This window comes from Buceros rhinoceros, unplaced genomic scaffold (assembly GCF_000710305.1).
Source record: "Buceros rhinoceros silvestris isolate BGI_N320 unplaced genomic scaffold, ASM71030v1 scaffold12558, whole genome shotgun sequence".
Classification (NCBI taxonomy): Eukaryota; Metazoa; Chordata; class Aves; order Bucerotiformes; family Bucerotidae; genus Buceros; species Buceros rhinoceros.
This window is the reverse complement of record NW_010427559.1, coordinates 64,004-82,799: the sequence shown is the minus strand read 5'-3', so window position 1 is coordinate 82,799 and position 18,796 is coordinate 64,004. Positions and strand designations below refer to the sequence as shown.

The 18,796-nt window shown below is 43.3% G+C and overlaps 1 protein-coding gene across 1 annotated transcript in view; it reads right to left on the bottom strand.

Moving 5' to 3' along the window:
- The window catches only part of LOC104498555 (slit homolog 3 protein-like), a gene marked incomplete at its 3' end in the record, with an annotated part of 172,351 nt that overhangs the window by 131,378 nt on the left and 22,177 nt on the right, over positions 1–18,796 (bottom strand). Inside the window, exon 3 of the mRNA XM_010141950.1 lies at positions 11,054–11,125. Within this exon, the coding sequence (XP_010140252.1) occupies positions 11,054–11,125 (72 nt within the window). The remainder of the gene's footprint in view (positions 1–11,053; positions 11,126–18,796) is intronic.

Below are 18,796 nucleotides of genomic sequence, written 5' to 3'. Positions count from 1 at the left end.
AATCAATGGCAATTGGATTGGGTTCTCGATGCACACAGAGGTCCGAAAGCCTGCCAGAGTGTGTCTGTGGCAAGGATGAAAAAGGATCAACAGGACACAGTCAGATCATACAAACCTCCAGCTTGACGCATCACTACTGCGGCAAAACAAAACGGCTTCTCAGGTTGCTGCCCGAACAGCTGCTCCTGTTCAGTCCTTTCGGAAGCTAAGACAGTCTGATAAACATAATCCACCTCAAACGAACGCAGTCCCACCCTGTCAGGTGAAAGGAACAAGCAACCTCTGCAGTTTGTTCAGGCTGAAGGTATTTGATGACAGAGATTTCCAAGGTAAAGGGTGTCACAGTGTTCAGTCAGCTGAGCGCTGCGGTTTTCTCACCGGACACCACACCGAAAAGGAATTCTCAAGAAACTTATTAAATGTGGATCAGAGAAGAACAGTACCATTCTCCAAAGCCATGTTTTATTTTGTCCCACCCTGAATACACGGCAGCCTCAAGGCTGTATCCTGACAGTTAGAGCCTCTGTTTTGCCAGACTTCCCCACCGTAACGGACACAACCTTTTTGTACTGGCTGGCGTGACACACCCGGGAACAGAAAAGCCATTCCCCAGGGCAGACGGAATTAGTTGTCTTGTCCGAGCTAGAGTAAGGGACCAGGAAGGGACTTCTGCATCCACAGGAAGGAGCTCTGTGACACCACTCACTCTCCTGGCGAGAGCCGTAGCGCCAGCCTGCCGCCACCTCACCAAGTGCCGCAATGCGGCACTGCAGACCCCTGCGAGTCCCGCGCTCACCGCTAGCACCCAAGGAGGGACGGGCCAGCAGATTCCATGCCCACAGCAGAGAGCTGCTCCAGAAGTATAAATACAGCAACGGACACGAATGGCACTGGCAGCGTCTGGGAGTCAGCGCAAAGGCTTTTACAACAGCCTGTAAGGGAGCAGGTGACTGGCATCCACGGAGAGCGGGCTGCCGCAGCCCCTGGCTGCCACGTCTCTCCAGTGGAGGACCTACCAGGTCCTGCAGGCAAAATAGTGCCCCTCATTCCTCTTGCCAGAGCAGCCCCCCTGACTTCAGGAGCCCAGGGTCGCAGCTGCCCCTTGGCTCCCAAGGCCGTTGGCATTCCCACTGGGAGAGGGCAGCAGGGAGAGAACTTTCACAGCTCCAGCAGCATGACAACACACACGGTGCGGCATGGAACCGCAACAGGCAACGCTCAACTTTTGACAGCAGAGGAAGGAAAAGAAGCAAATCTTTTAAAGAGGGAACTTCACCTTTACTGCCAAAAGAGACTCCCCAAAATACAAGCAACGCAGTCTTAGTGGAATGTCTTTTGAATTCTGATGGTACGTGATGCCCTCACTTGCAATTCATACACGCTGGAAGTTAATTTATAGGCTAATATAAATCCACGAGTGAAATAGGGAATGTGTGAAATACACATTCTGTGAATCGGGATTTGCACGTATAAACAGACGTTAAGGAAAAGCTACATCGATAGAGCAAAGCAAACCTTTGAAAGACCAACGACAACACCTAGTCACTTAACAAGGGCAATTACACGTTTCTTGGTGAAGCTGGAAACGGATCTGCTTTCCATCAGGTTTTTCTTCTAATAATATGTTAGGCAGCACTTGTGCACATCACACAAGAAAAAGGTCAATATGCTTAAAACCACCTATCTTCGCAATTTTTAAGCCTCTCCCAAACACCACCCGCCCACAAGAAGCAGCAACACCTGCTTATATTCATGCACGCCTATGTAACGGAGTTAAGAAACCGTAACAATTTGAATAGCAAATACTCACAGTGTTTCATTTGCGTTCAGTCCACAGAGTGAAAAAGTACAAAATAAAACATACACAGAAAAAAAGTCGAAGCACTCATGATCTGTTCAGGAATATTCTACAAGCGCAAGAAGTACCTAAATAAAAGGAGTCAGTTGTTCTCCATACGTGGCTGTTTCTCTGCGATATCTGCATGCACACAAAATAAAATATAACTGCCCTTGCGGATGGACTGTCCTAACTGTTTCAGCCCAAGCGTTAGCTGAAGTGCCTCCCCTGATTTCTAACGCCCTAGCCGTGGACGGGAAGACGGGATGTCTTGCAGATAAAATGGACCCAACCCTTTTAAGACATCACTGAAATTGCCCAAGGAGCCAGTAAGAGGCTCGGGTGCTTGCGGAGTGGACTACCCCCCTCCCCAGAGCCCGCCCAGCCCGCAACCTCCTCTTGCACCAACAGGGGCTTCTCAGCGGCCTTCAAGCGTCGTCGCAGAGATGCTGCATTGCGGCAATTTATCGATTGCAGTAGCGAAGTCCAAAGCTGAAAGCCATGAACAAGATCTGTTTTCCCACCCTCCCTTCTCCCAACAAAGCACTTTTGGTGACGGACACAAGCTAAGACGCCAATGGTAAAAGATGCAAAAGCAAATCTGAATTACCAATCTGGTGAACAAACCTCTTCTCCAGCATACGCTCCCGTGTCCCGTTATCACAACCATCAACCTGTCTTCCACGCTGTTCTACTTCACCCTCAGATAAACCCCAATCTCAGCTGCACACAAGCCCCAGGTATCTCACACCATCGAGCACTGGGAAAAGGAGAGGGATGGGTGCATTTCTTATACACAAATGGCACTAGTGATCGTTGTTGCCTTCAAAGGCTTTATGTAGTCCTCTCACTCGATGCTCTTTCAGGTGACCAAGCTGTTCCCTGAGGAATCTAAAATACTCAAAAGCAGTGTGTTGTATCACAACAAAAGTTTCTGCATGACCTTACAGTGTTTTCAGATTTGTTTCTAAGGATCTGCAGATGTCCGAAGCGTGGCCATCCATAACTCATACATACTAAAACAATGCCTTTGGATTATTTACCCCAAAACAGAAACTTAAGAAACATAATTCCGCTTCGAAGTACTGAACCACTTATTTCTTTATTGATGATAACTAAATTTACATAGAAATTGTGATTATTTGGCTCCAGATTACTTTAAAATTGTTTCATATTTCCATCCTTAATGCAGCTCTTACATTTTCTTTTTTCTTAAACACAGTACTGGATAGGCTATGTACAGAAAGTCTAATTTACACTAATCACATGCTTTTAAAGTTTTTACAATTATTGTTCCTGATTTAACCATTACATGCTCTTTTCATCATATATACTTACACACATGTACTTATATTAAATGCACAATTTTGTGAACAGCAGTGAAAAGATGACAGTTTGATTTCTAGATTAGAAGAAGCTTCCACCTATGCATTTTGTTCAGGTGCAGATGTAATTATTTACTTCACTTGCAAGCTCTCTATCTACACATTATTATTTTGATTTCTAATTTCCTGTAGGTACAATATGAATGCCCTAGCTAAAAATACTGGCTAAAACTAATAGTAAGTAATGCACAGTACCCTGATCCCAGCAGCTTGTTTAAGATTAAATATCTGACCCAGTGCTTGAAGTGGTAGCTCCGATAGGCAGAGCTCCCCCCACAATGTTACTCGCTCTTTCCAGAAACACCAGGCTTTGGAGTCCTCTCTTGTAGGAGGACCGGCTACAGCACAGAGCCTTTGTCTGACTTGTTCTACAGGATCAGCAGGACAGAAGCAACCTCTGAAAAACACAAACCATTTCTACCCCTGTAGGTCATAATAATACCGCTGATTGCACACAGACTTTCACGTGGTTTGAAATGTTTTCTGAAATCATCCTTTTTTTTTTTCCTGTTGTGGCAATTGACCACAGAGGCAGAGCGGGAATTCTTGCATTCACCACCAGTTTCGGACCCCAGCGGTGTCATGGAAGAGCTGACGATGTCCTGTTTGATATTGATACCATAGAAACCTGTGCCACACAGGCACGTAGCCTCCTCCCCCAGCCAGAGAGGCCTTATTAATGCTGACAGATTACATCCAGCTACCATAGCACCGTTATCCGGCTGCTTTGGGGACTCACATATACACTGAATTGCAAATTACGGCATAAAATGACTACTCATGTATCTCAAACTTGTTACTTTCCCTCAGAATTCCAACATCACCTCAACTTCATCTGCAAGGAGTTTTACTCCCATCATAGTCTTCAGTTGCGCTTTTGGTTAAGGTGTCGAGCTGCTCGTCTGCATTAAATATACAGTTGAGTGTCCTCTGGATTAAGTCGTTCACATTCATTTGACTTTCAACAGTCAAAATGCTTGTTCTACATCTTTTATATTACTGACGAAGAAACTATATTAGTTAAAGGGGAGGGAGGGCAGGTCACAAGACGAGCAGAGCATGCAAATGAAACAATTAATATCATGGAAGAGAAAGTTTGCCAGAAATCTCTGCGTCTTCTGGAGTTCTGACTTTGGAGCCTCTCAGAGCAGTTACTGCAGCACCAATAAAAGGCTCACACTACACAAGCCATAAAACCAGGCTTACTCAAAAAGCATATTGGTCAGTGATTCAAGAAACTAATAATTCTAACCTGGCACTGCTCCTATCTTGATAAGTTCCACAGCCTGCACGGCTCCAGGCTATTCTTAAAGGGAAAAAAACCTCCACCCTAATGGCAGCAGGAAAGGAGAACGAGCACGGCATTCAACCCCTACGCATGCTCCAGGAGGGGAAAAATCCATCTTTCCTCAATATGCAATAAAATTAGGCATCCGCACTGAGGACTGATAAAAATGTTCATCCATTTGCTGGGACATGCCTAGAATACCGCAGGATTGGCAAAATCATTGATCAATGAATTTATGCAAATATATTCTCTCCATAAAGAGAGAGTTACATTACATCTGTAGCAGGCATCAGTGATTTTCAGAGGCCCTCTCTTGCCCGCTCTTATTTTATCTCGGCTGGTCTTTGACAGAAAGCCTGTCACCACGGTGCCATCTGGATACTGTTCCTTTCACTACGCTGTACTTCCAACTGCACGTTTCGTAATATCTTACAGAACAGAGGTTATCTCAGATTTCATTTCCATATCATGAGCAATGACACCAGATCTCCCACCGACACGTATCACAAAATAAAAACACTTCTTATCAAGCAGCCATGTAAGCACCCCACCTTTCCTCCATCAGTTCTTTAGGCTAATTATGCATCTCACTTCGCTAGGGTCCGTTGGGGGTGCAGAATCTTTCTAAAAGTTCTCCAGAAAAAGGCACTTCTTTTAATCTCATCTCAACTGATTTATATACCAGAACCCTTGTCATAACAGCAGCCAGATTCTTCAGGAGCATTTCTCCTTCCCTTAAAGGCCTACACCAACAGAGGAGGCAGAACAGATGTAAACTACAGGACAGTCTGGTAAATAAAGAGAAATGGAAATTAGCATTTTTCCATCAATATCTCTACGCTCTGGGTGCACCATTTCTCAACTGCCAAAATGGCTTTTGTCCTTCCTCCGGCGCAACTTGTCTGCCTGTGATACAAGCTCGACACAGAAAACTGAGGATACTCTTGGAAAAGCCAAACTCCTTGATGCTCACCTAATTTCACCCACCTGGTAGATACTTCAATTACTGCCAACAGTTACTCCTTCAGTTTTGTTTTTATGACACATATTATGTAGGCACTGACCAATGAAATAACAAAAAATTTTTAATTCTTTCGTTCATTTACATACATTTGAGCTAGCATATACCCCTGGGGACAAAACCACCAAAAAATGAACCCCCCAATCATTTTAACGGACTCAAGCATGAGTAAGTGAAACAGCTACGCACACCATTTCACGCAGAATCTCATTTTCGTTATTCTATTTAGGTATTTTGGTATCAGTTATAGGAAGACAGTTTACAGAGTTCAAATTTGATCCTGACTGCCTCAACTGATCATAATTTCCTGCAAAATAGAGGAGCAAATCACATTTGTGTGGCATTTGCAGGCTTTCATTAAGCAATGACATCTCATACATTTAGAATTATGCCATGACTTTCGCTCCCTGATTCTCCAGGTTGGGAAAGCAAATAACAATCTGCTATCTAGTTAAGACATGCCCAGAATAGCACTTAGCAAATAAGTAAAACTGACGATACAACTGAGCGTGCAGCATACAGAAGACAACCCTAGGAACAGTTAAATCCTGGCTGTAGTGTGAAATGATGATTCATGTTCAGTAAAGTTCTTAAAAGGTTGCTAGGACCAAAGGTAGTGTGTGCCACGGCATCTCCATCAGCAACCGCAGGAACTGCTGAATTTCGTACGAAACAGAGTCCTTCGTAACAGGAACATACCGTATCGAAACAGGGAAAGCATTAATGACCCTGTTCCACTTGGAAAATGCTTGCAATGGCTGGAGCTTTCAGACAGCATGCAAAAGAACTGGGGGATGCCGACCGCAACTGCTCCGACAGATCGCGCTGTGTCCCACTGAACACGACTCGGTGCCGAATCGGAGTTCGAAAGAAACCAGTGTGTGGCTGTTTTTGATGTTTTTCTGGGTGTTTGTGGAGCAGGAAGAAGAGTGAGGCACAAATGTTTGGAGAGAAAAGATAAGATATGCCAGCACTGATAGAACAACTGTGATTCCTAAGACTCCTATTTTCATTTTAGGATGCGGCGGGGTGGAAGGATGATGTGTTTTCATGATGTTCACATCTGACTACCCGAAAAACTAACCTTTACGATCAAAGTTTTAGGGCTCATTTGGAATTGAAGTTACACCCTAAAATTGCTGTGAATACCTGGGTGGCTGCACTTGCACTTCTTCGGCATTACTGTTCACACCGAAGCGCCCAGCCTTGAACAGCGGATTCCTGCGCACGTAGTTTGTGGCCACCGCCTCAGTGACAGAGTTGGTGCTCATTGCTTTCAAACAGCAGGCGAATCTCAGGGCAGAGGATTTTCGAGCACAGAAATGTGTTCAAGCTGCAGTCCCTCTGGCTACCATTATGAAGCAGAAAGAAAAGCAGCTTTTACAATACAAAACAAGGAGAACACTCCAGCTAAGCTGCCAACAGCGACTCGTACCTCCTTCTGTTCTGTCCACGCGGCACAACCGCCCTGTCACCACACAGCTGTCAAGCTACACCAGTGAGGCAAAATAATAACAAATAAATTTAAAGGGTTCTCTCCTAAATTGAATTCTGTGTCTTTCTCAAAATGGACTCTAAGAACACAAGTATTGTTCAGCGCCGCCAGTCTAACAACAAGAGCACGTTCATTCCCTTGATAGCAAAAGCCTACCCAGTTTGACTGAGCTTGTGAACCACCACGAAATCATTTCCTTTTATTCATCTATCCTAAGAGACTGAAGGTGAAATTCTGAGCTCTGAAAGAGTTCTGTCTCCTGTGCTTCACAATTTTGGACATTTGGAAATAGAGCTACGGACTAATTTCCAGTCCACAAAGGATACGAACTTCCTATTGTCACGCACCGCAAGGAATACAGGTCAATTACTTTGAAGAATCCTTTGGGGTTTGTTTGATTGTTTTGTGAGGGTTTTTAATAACCTTTAAACATCTTCACAGCTACACTAATACCTGTTTCTCAATAATACTGTTATTGCCAGATACTGCCATAGGACACAACTAAAAATTAAGGCAAGCAGACTACCTTCCCCTACCAAAACCAACACTTTACTTGGCCAAAGTTTCGCACCAATTTTCCTCAACAGTTCTGCGTGTTTCTATTCCAAAGGGTCATAAATTGGTTAATAACTTTTGCCACCCCTGGATAAACACACGCCCCTTTTACATTTTATTGCTTTTTTCAGTGGTTGCACACACCTTTCTGTGTCTTGGAATGTGAGAACAAACCCACTGAAATAGGCTTTATCGTCTTACGAAAAGGGGGAAAGGACATACACCAACAAGAAAAATTCCTATTTTATCAGCAGATTGAAACCAGAACCTTCAGGGGAAGCCATGCAGAAAACATGCTGAAAAAAAGAAAAAAAACCAGTGCCAATGCAAAACTACCCAGAAAGGATGTTTAAGGAAGCAGGTCAGTTCCGCATGTAATTTCTCAGATGTGATTTCCACCTTGCTGCGGGGGCAAAGACAAGCAACAGAAGGCACCGAAGCACTTCACTCCCCACATGTCTGCAGCCTTTTAACCCAAAACTGAGAGTCACCAGTAGCACTCGAAATCTGCACTATGGTCTACGTAGGTCAGGTCATATGATCAGGAACATATTTTGGGAGGTTGGAAACAGAGAAGCTCATCACCCAGAAGTGACCAAAAGGCCGTGTGTGCACTGGGAGCCGCAGGCAGTGCCTCGGTCGGATCCAAGCTCCGGCTTCGGCTACAGTTAGCAACTCGCGGCACCACGGCAAGTCCTGGAACGAGCCACAAATCTCAGGCTGGTTTTCAGCTCTGCCTCTGTGCTGTTTGTTGGTGCAGACACGTATTCATAGCACAGAAAAGGAAAACAAAAGCAATAGATGAAACCAGCCTGTTGATAAGCAGAAGTTAGTAACGCGGGCTGTGAGGCGCTCTATTTTGAAGGCTAACTGCACAACTTCCTTCTCTTCCTCCACCCGCCAAATCGCCAAGCTCCCCACAGTCATTTTTTTTGAGGAATTCAAGGTGAATGAAAAGTGCAATCTAGAAAGCAAAGTGCTTTCAAAGAGAGTGTTCTCTTTTTTTTTTTTGAGCAATGCTAAGCATTTTGTCTCTGTCCCGAGCTATCTGTAGAATTTAGAATGCTGTAAAACAAGTTGGTGTGCAGAGAAATGATGCAGAAATGCAAACATTTGTTATCAGAAAGGTCACAAGATTCAGTAAGATAGAAAAGCAGTGCAATATTTGGTACCCTTGCAAACTGTTCAAACAGATTATTAGATTCATTTTTGCCAGAATCGTTAAATATTTTCTACATATTGCATTACAGATTCAAATATATCTCCGTAAAATACATAGCGGGTCTGAAATGATGAAATTTGGTTTTACTTGCTAATATTCTTTGATGGTTCAAATTGCTTTAATTTTTTAACATTTATAACTGTTTTACAACTGAAGATATGATATTCTCTGGGGCATTAAGCAAATTTAATTTGATAAAGAGATTAAATGTTTGAACTTTCTTTGAAGAAAGGCTTGGAAAAAATTCTGATTAAGTTGGAAGTATAAAACTAACATCCTGTGACTGCTAGAAAAATACCTTTAGAAATAGATACTATCAATCTATTTTCTCATCTTTTAGAATTAAGATTGATTTTTCCTGTAGCAGGATGTCTGTGCTGAAAATTAAAAATGCATTAAAGAACTGATTGTGATGTATTTTATGTACCCTCCTCTTTTCCCACCCACAACTAACTGACACAGAATTAACCGATTAAAAGCAGAGGTGTAATGAACTAATTCAACATTTACTACAACCCTGGGGAGAAGGAATGCACTCCCAGCAACTTGCAGAGCATGCACAACTCCGCGTATTACAGAAAAGGCTCCATTTATCGTCCAGCCTATTTCAGTGGAAGTTACAGCCCAGTCTCCTGTCAGTGGAGGACTGGTTCACTCCCTGCAGGCGTGGAAAATCAGTCCATTATAAAAAGAAAGTCGCTTCTATAGGAGTTTCTGGGTTTTTTTTCATTTCTTCCTTCCTTCCTTTCACCACAGTTTCAATCTAACAGACAAGTAGAACTTTATAGTAGTAACACAGCACATCTGAAAAGTGCTGCTGATGCAGAATTCAAACAATACTCTCAATCAGGTAAGTTCCCAGATCAGAAATGCTGCAGACAGCCCCTGTTAGCTCAGTATGAGCAACACGCACTATCTGATCAATACCAATGTCCCAGCCTGGGACAGAGAGGGGACAAAGGTGCCTCAGCTGACTGTGACAGAAAAACCACTCCCAGGTCCCTCCAAAAGCTGAAACCGATGGCAAATCTCCTCTGAGCATCAGTACAAGGCGAGCAGAGCCCTTGAGGAAGAATCCGCTCTATGACCCCATGTGAATTCCACACCACGGGGGTGAGCAGCACCGGCTGCCTCTAACACCCGCTGCTCTGCCTGTTCTAGAAGCCAAAGGCCACGTCGAGTCTGCTGACTGTCCAGGTGCTAGGACTGTGCGAGGCAGGCGTTTACTGGAACCATCCACCATTCGCTGTGTCATACCACGTAATTTAAGGGCAAGCTTTTGAGCAGCCTGAGCAGACCTTCCCTGCTGTATTGCAGCGTACGCTGTTCCAGTGCTGGACCAGTACTAACGCTGGCTCACGCCGAAGGTTTGAATTGTGGAGGCTTGCGATGTCCCCCCGCTTCCTCCCCATTTTGGCTCAGGACTGCGTGCTTTCGCAACATTAACGCTTCCAGCTTGGCAGTATTAACTTCCAGGTAAGAGGGAAAGCTTTCCAGCAGCTCCCACAGTCAAAACCCATTCCGGAAAAGGTCTCCGAGTGAACAAGTAGCTATTAGCGATAAGCACATTACCTGCTCAGATGCTGAGTTCTGGGTGATACTGGATTTTACATTACAATGGCAGTGCTCTAAATCTAATGTCCTTTTTCTCTCAGAGGCAGTTTTCACTGTCAACTCTTTTTTTTTTTCCCTCTTCTGGTCTGTGCTGCAGCTTTTACAGCCGATGTGTAAAGTTTGTGGTACAGGAAGAGCACAACGTGGTGTTATTTCAGCCCTCAGCGAAGGATCCTCCCCAAAAGCCAATGACTGCACTGAACAAGCCTGCCAAACGCCCGTCTCTCCTCCCTCTTACATACCAAACACCTTTTAAACAGCTTTTTGTCTAGGGCAATTGTCAGATATCTCGTAATACTGGACCCCACGAACCTGCTCCTCGACATTCCGCAGAGCCGGCCGGGTCCTGGCTGCAGAGCGCACACTGGACACCCTTGGAACACCGAACCCCATCTGTTCCGCGCAGCAGCGAGCACAGCAATACCCCCGCTCCTCAGGAGCAGCAGCAGAGCACTCCTCTATTGTGGTTTAATTAGCACTAACCCCAGCCGAGGGGAAGGGTGAGATTTCTCTGCGCTACCCACTCCTCCAGTCTGAGGTGGGAAGGAAGAATATCGAGCCCCCAGACCCCACCAGCACTGCAGCAGGCGGAGAGCCACCCCCCCGCCACCCCAGCCCAGCGCCAAGTCAACTCACAGGATCTCCAGGTCGCGCAGGGCTCGGAAGGCTCCATCTTCGATGCAGCTGATCTGGTTGTTGTCCAGTTGCCTGCAGAAAGGAAGGGAGAGGATGAAGGCTGGCCGGTACGGGCAGAGCTGCCTCAGAGCGCCAGGCTGGGGGCTCCCCCGTCACCGAGGTGTCCCTCCACCCGCTGGCAGCGCCTGCTCGCCGCCCGGCGCAGGCCGCCTCACCTGCCACGCTGCTCTGGCTCTGCTCGCTGCTGTCTGACAGCGCTGCACGCTACCGCACTCTGAAGCCTGTCAGGTCTCAGTAAATATTAATTGCGGGTTTTTTTTTTTTTTAAAGGCAGAAGGGAGTAATTTCATTACATTAGGGCATCCAATCCATTATGAGCTTTTACCGTCATGTCACTGAAACAATTTCATTAAGCTAAAGGCCTGTAAATCATTGGAGGTCACTGTGCTGCCCTCCATGACCTCCCAGAACGCCTTTTTTTCTTTTACGGGAAGTTGGGAGTCCTCTGTCCTGACAGTACTAAATCTCCAGGCTTTATCTGCCCAAGAGCTGTGAGAGTGCATAGGGAATACACCAATTCCAAATTAGACTCAACTAATCTAATTTTATAGTCTTTTTATTATTCTAAGCACCAAATATCTGAGGTGGTTCGATGCCTCTCTGCATTGTTACTGGTCCCATCTGGTAGCCCGTTCTATTGAAAGATTTCTGACTAAATACAGATTCTGTCTAACTGCATCAGGGAGAGCAATCCAGTGACAGAAAGCATTATACACACATACACTTAAAACACTATTTTGCTTCAAAATGTGTAATTTAATATTTGGACGGTCGAGTTCTCCCATTTGTCTCCCTGCATACGCATGATTTAAATTTATTTTACAATATATGCAGATACAGCAGCACAGCTACATCTGTCTGTTTTGCTTAGAAAATTAAAGCTGCAACTCGTAATTTAAAATTCAGTGATTGCATTTTCTGACATCTGATCCCTTAAATTTTACACTTAGAGAAATAAAATTACGTACCTATCCACGTATAAGTACAATAGCTGCATTTCATTAAAAAAAAAAAAAAAACAGCTGCAGCCTCCCGACTCCCTATTAGACTGTTCTTTCCACAGCATAAACTTCAGATTTGGTGAGGCAGGGACCACTGGTCCCATGCGTGCAAAGCACCATGAACAAAGACACCAAGACTGCGCTGCAGCTTCTGGCTACTATTAAAAAATAATAAATACACATGCAGAGATAGCCAATATATTACAGCTGTGTATAGTATTTTTGTATAGTCTTACCAACTCGTTTCCAACTATTCACTGTACCTAATTTTTGGCATTTATCACCGCTTTCTTATTATACTACAATAAAGCACATACAGAGCAAATAAAATCTCTATGCACCCCTTCAAAGACTGGGTTTGATCTACTACCATCAAGCACCTTGAAAATATATATATATTTGACAGCTTTATAACGTAAACTGGTCTCAACGAACATCACTTCTCTTATGATTTAAAGTGCATGAAAAACCACACGCACCATAAGGTCTACTACAAAGCTTAGCAAGCATGAAGCCCAGCTAAGGTTTCTCATAGCTCTCGCAGCTTTGGAAAACATGCTGAATTTGGCAAAATTTCAGCGATGTCTCTTTTACTGACAGATTCTGGGATGTAGAATCATCCAAAATGGGGTTTTCTACAGAATAAGACTTCATACATAGTATATATACACACATATTTATTTATGTTCTCTCTTTTCCGACCATCTAGCAAAGATGCTAAAAACCATATATTTTTGACTTCTGGACCAGTGGCTGCTGAGCAGCTTTTTCCGAGATGCCCGTTTCTTTGTGTGAAAAATTTGTTGTTCAAACAGAAAGGGTGGTGCATTTCAGGAGGAATAAACTTTAAACGCGTTCAATGTAAGGCTGGTTACATGACTAAGTACTTTACACTTCAGTCGGCTTTATTAAGCATAAAGTTGGCACAAGCGAGCACGACGAAGAGAAAGCCAGCACAACTTGGGAAGCGCCTCGCTCCCTTTTCTTCTACGGGAAGTACTATACATTGCCTATTTTGGAGTTATACTGTAATATTGATTGTTCTGCCAGATACACTAAAATAAGCAAACAAACCAAGCGTGCTAGCCACAAAGCCTTCTGATTAAAGGGCTTCATATGCGGTGTATTGGTTTTTGTAACAAACGCTACTCCAACAGATTGATTTTTGTAGAAAAAGCATAATGACAGTCTTAATCATATTTCTATAGCTCCAGTCACGTTAGCGCTAACAACCCAGTTTAGTCCACGTGATTAATCCACAGAACCACAGCAAGGGAAACTTCTGGATGCCCCGAAGACACACACTTAGCAGGACAGTCAGTAAATAGGGAAAATACTCCTTAGAGATGCACCCTCATCCTGCATGCCCCACGAACAAAACCTGCACAGTCTCTGGGAGACACCCCCTCGTCTAACGCTGCTTCGAACAGAGCTCATGTCTCCTGACACCATGCCCCAACTTCACATCTGAGAATTTCTTCTCCAAAGGAACAGAACTATTAGCTGTCTTAAAATTATGTATGACTGGTTTTAAGACCCTTCACCTCCCCATTTTTTCTATGTGTAAAGATGGAAACTATTTCTCTGTATCTGCACAGCACCCTGGTGCGTGGTTAAGCAGAGACCAGAGATTAAAGACTTCAAAGTCTAAACAACGTCTTCCTCCCGAGACATGTTAGTTTTGAGAAAACTTCAGGTAAAGCCTTACAGAAAGGCAAAGACAGGGGTTTGACACACACTTCCATGCTCGTGAAGACCCAATAAAACTCCTGTGATGTGGGCTAGCAGCCGAATCACATACTCAGAGTGGGCAAACCGTGCCTGCAGCTCTTCAGCGTGTAGAATACACACACCTAACATTCGTTGAGAAGAACAGCTTACCTGAATAAAACTAATCATATGCAAGAGAAAGTAAAAACTCAAAAAAACCCTGAAAAATATCAGTATTTCAGATCAGATGGCACATATATTTCCTTGAGGAACATGCAACACCACTCTTGTTTCTTCATCGCTGCCTTCTGCGCGGAGCACTCACTCACACACAGAGCACTGCTACCTGAGACACAGATCAGCAGCTCCAGGTACATTAAAAAACGGTCTCAGCCAGCAGCAGCACTTAGTCATATTTAAATGCCAACTCTCTTTGTCAGTGCTCATACTCTTTCTAGAAGATCTTTTTCTCCTCAGTATTACAAACAGGATGTTATGCATGTAAGGTGTAATGTAACAATATAAAAAGGGTAGGGTAACACAAACTCAGATTTAAGACAATTTTAAGATGGACAAAGTCACATTTATACCTGTGTTGACTCCTGCCTTTTGAAGGAGTGCAGCAGTATGCCCAGACTTTACCCAAAACTGTCAAGCAATTCAACTGCCTCTGAAGAAAATAAGGATTCTCACGCAGAAAAAGTGAGCCTCTACCTTTAAAAGAGGCTGAAGGATGAACGAAACCACAATAACCAGGCTGTGCGTAACAGCCAACAATAGGTACGGCACGTCAAACCAGCCACAAAATAAACACCATCAAACTTTGAACTTCCAAGATCTTCTGCTAAGTTTGGTAGATACCTCGCTTTTATTTGGGTGAAAGCGTTTGGGTTAAACACTGTATCTCCCAGGCATCAGACACCAAGCACTGGGCTTGGGCTTGGCGACGCTGTCAGAAGGGTTCTCACTCCAGCATCAGTGAGCTGCGACTCCAGCCTGGGAAACCCAGCAGCTCGCGTGTCTTGAATTACCTGCTCTGACCTCACCAAAGAGGCTGCAGCGATCTGCGATCTCCGTGACAGGCAATTAGCAACCAGACAGTGCTAACAGATACACAGAGCAACAGCAGAAGACCTCAGAGAGCAGAACAAACCACAGGAGCACGGACAACGCTGAATGGGTAGATGGGGTTCAGGTGAAGTGTGACAGCCAAATGCTGATAAACAGTGCGAGAATTTATAAATCTGCTCAGAGAAAAGCGCATCCTTCATATGATAGAGCTCTAATACATAGTACCATACGAATGATTATATCTGACTAAGCATGACTCAATAACTAGTCTCAGTTTTAATTAAAAAGCAGGAAAATTATGTGACTAAATTATACACAACTGATTGAACGTCATCTCTCTTTAAAATTGCTGCTGTAAAGAAAAAATCTAGATGCAAAACACATTTCCATGAGATAAGAACTAATGCTGCACCCTGATAGATTTAATCGCTGGACAGCCTATGCTTTGGCCAAGACTCCAACTGTTTAAAACACAATTCCCCTGACAGATTAAAACTCTGGTTTATCCATTGAGTTTTGTACATTATCATACATTAAATTTCTAATAACATTTGGAAGGGATGGGATTTTACAATGCTGATATTCTTACGCCATTTGAAATAACTCTAAATACCACGGCTTGGAGGTTTTGCTATCAACAATAAGTAATACTTAGTTTTCAAAAGCATCTGAGAGATAAAAATCCCCAGCAAAGCTAATATAATCTTTACCATGCTACTAAAGATCTAAAAAAAAAAAAACAAAAAAAAAAAAACCAAACCCAAACCAACAAACTGTTCTAAAACACTAAAGAACTGAATTCATCCAGAGTGAAATTTTCCAAAACCAAAATAATCTCACCTTTTACTAACATTAAAAGGCAGTTCACGTTTAAAACCCTACATTTATTTTACCAGCAATGTATATTCATAGCACACCAGCTAACCTGACGCCACATAAGAGCTTCCAGTACTTTTTCTGCCATGAGCCATACTCTCATTCCTGAAGACGCCGCCCTTCAAGCATCAACATTTCACAATAATGAACCATATAATCAGTGTTTTGTACTTTATTTCTTTGAGCAAGGGACTTTTTTTTTCCACTTACAAACACTGCTGAGGCCACTGCAGAGCTTGAGTCGTAATCTTAAGTTTTAATTGCTCTGTGGCAGTAGTTTAATTACCGTAACCTCTTTCTATATTTTGTCCAGATTCTAGTTAAATATTTAAATAAAACCCTGTATTAATGAGTACTGCAATAAATACTTTTCAGATTAAATACTTAAACAAAAGCCTGTATTAGCAAGTACTGTAATAAACACTGTTCAGGTTTGTTTCTCATATTTTAAATGTTTAACATTAAAAGAGGTGTTACAACACCTGCATATTCAAGGAAGTTCTACTGTTACAGAAACAAAACTACTCACTACTGTTACAGAAACCTACTCTTAGAGATCCGAGATAAAGCAAGAGCCACTTCCCCGGTAATGAGACTTGCATGTTTAACCAGAAGTATCTGCATTAAAGGTATTTTATTACTAAAGTATTTAAAGGAATTTCACAGGAAGGCAAATTCACAGTAACTTATTACAGAAACATTGTTAGGAAAAAAAAGAGTTGTTAATTACACCTCCAGAAGAACCTCAGTTCGGAAAATGTTTTTCCCAAACCTTTTCCATTTTTTTTCTAATACAAACTGCTGGGTGTAACATTTCCAGCCTCATAGCGAAGCTCTTCGTTAACTTGTAAGAATTGAAGATTCTATAACATTTATTGTCCAGCCTCTAAACCAGCCCTTATATAACTTTGAGACTGTTCGAATTCCAAGGGAAGGGAACACCAATACATCTATGTATAACTTCTCACCTACCGAACTAACCGTCCTTATCCCTAAATTCACCTGATGAGGAAGCACCATAAACAGTAATAGATGGTGCTCTGAAGTAATACTAAAATCGGTTAAGTTTAAATAATATACAGTTATTCCAAAGTATCTTTTAGTGCATTTTTCATGTTTAATTTTGACTCTTCATTGGCTTTTTACTAAGATAATTCTGTAAGAGTTTGCTTGTATTAGAAAATATAAAGAATTGATGGATTAAATTCAACATTAAAGTAATTTTCAAGTAGAGTAAATCAGTGGTGCAAAACACAAACGACAGAGCTGCTGGGACCAAGCTGCAATCGCCCTCTATGATTTGTACAAGTGTTCCAAGACTCCTTTTTTTGGTTTGTTTTCCAAAGATACGGTTTTGCCAAAAGCTACGATTGAAGCATTGTGCAGAAACAGCTCATCTGCGTGAAATAACTGGGCACAGTCATGTTCCCCGTCTTCAGTTTTCACACCTGACCTGTGTTGCCAGGTTGTTAAGCAAGCAGGGAGGGATATCTGATTCGGAAGGGAAGAGTTTCTCATCGATAGCTACTCCGCAGACTACTCAAAAGTATTAAGCATTTACTCCACGGTGTGGTTTTTTTTTATGACATTGATTCACAAGGCAAAATGTTGCTGTAAAAAACAAGACATGATAGTAGCTTACTGCAAAACTTAAGTGACAGAACACGTAGAACAGTCCTGCCTCTTCCCTCAAGGATAAACACACACAAACCTGATTTCCTTTCCGTATCAGGGGGTTTAGAACAATTATTTTTTTCCTCCTTTAACTCTCTCCAGTTGCTGATGTAACAAATAGCGCATACCAAGCACAGAAATGGCTGTCTCCATAGCAATTGGGGCAGGTTCTGCCGTTTCCCTAGTTACTCTTGACTGATAACCATCTGTTGTTCTCCTCTGCCATAGCCCCAAAGGGGAAAGGGGGAAGAAATGAAGAAGATAAAATGGGTGTTAGAGAACACAAAAGTTATTTACTACAGTGGGTTTTACATTTTCAAAAGGTTTGCTAAACCTTGGGTTTACTTACTGTTATTTTCAGTTGACAAGTGTCAAATACCACATGTAAAGAAAAGTTCTAATCCCAAAATTCTACTGATCATTCACCTTATTAACAGGCAACCATACCAGGGAATAGTAGCAGGAGATCATATCATTAGGGATGTTAGTATGAACCTGCTGAAAATCTGAAACTAAGGCACTTCTATAGACAGAAACATGCAGATACTTAATCAAATAATTAGCAGACATTTGTAATGTACAACCAGCGTGGGGTAGAGGAGGTGCAGCAGGTTCCATCCGCTAGCACGTGCAACAGGATCACTGAACAGCTGCTACCTTCCACCCTGACTTGCACTAATGGCTGGATCTTACCTCTACGGACATAATTGGGGCCATCGCTTCCATCAAACCTCGAGCCCCTTCCTCCCCTCCAGCCTGGTGATCCAAGGGAGACACAGGCACATCAAGCCGCAGGGACCAGGCTCCCCGTGCCCGCACCCCTTGTGGAGGAGAGCAGCACTGCTGACCTCGTACCACGGGCAGCCCGCAGCGGCCCTGCTGCCTGCAGAGCACGGCAAGACGTCTACTGTGAGCAAGATCAAGGTTTAAATAGTCTCATGTACCATCACGGCATCACGTGGATGGAACCAAAAGCACCTAAGTCATGTTTACTGAAGGAAAAGCAAACAGCCCTCCACCGGCTAGCTGTTACAGCACATCGACATAGCAGCTCGCAAACGGGGGTTGGGTTTTTCCCTTGAAAAATCTTTCTGCACATATTTTTTTGTGTAGTATGAAATTCATTAGAGAACCAAAACTTTAAAAAGGTAGATAGAATGCTTTATCCCTTAAAATTTGTATCAGCTGTCAGTAGGCAAGGACAGACACAACTGGTTTGGAGCAACCAGTGTTTCTAAAGCGTGGCTTCAGCAGGCAGCGAGAAACTCTAGAGTGACACAACACGGCAGGGTTACTGCTGCCCTGGTCTCAGCCACCGCGCGGGACAGGAGACGCTGGCGCGCCTGGCCCC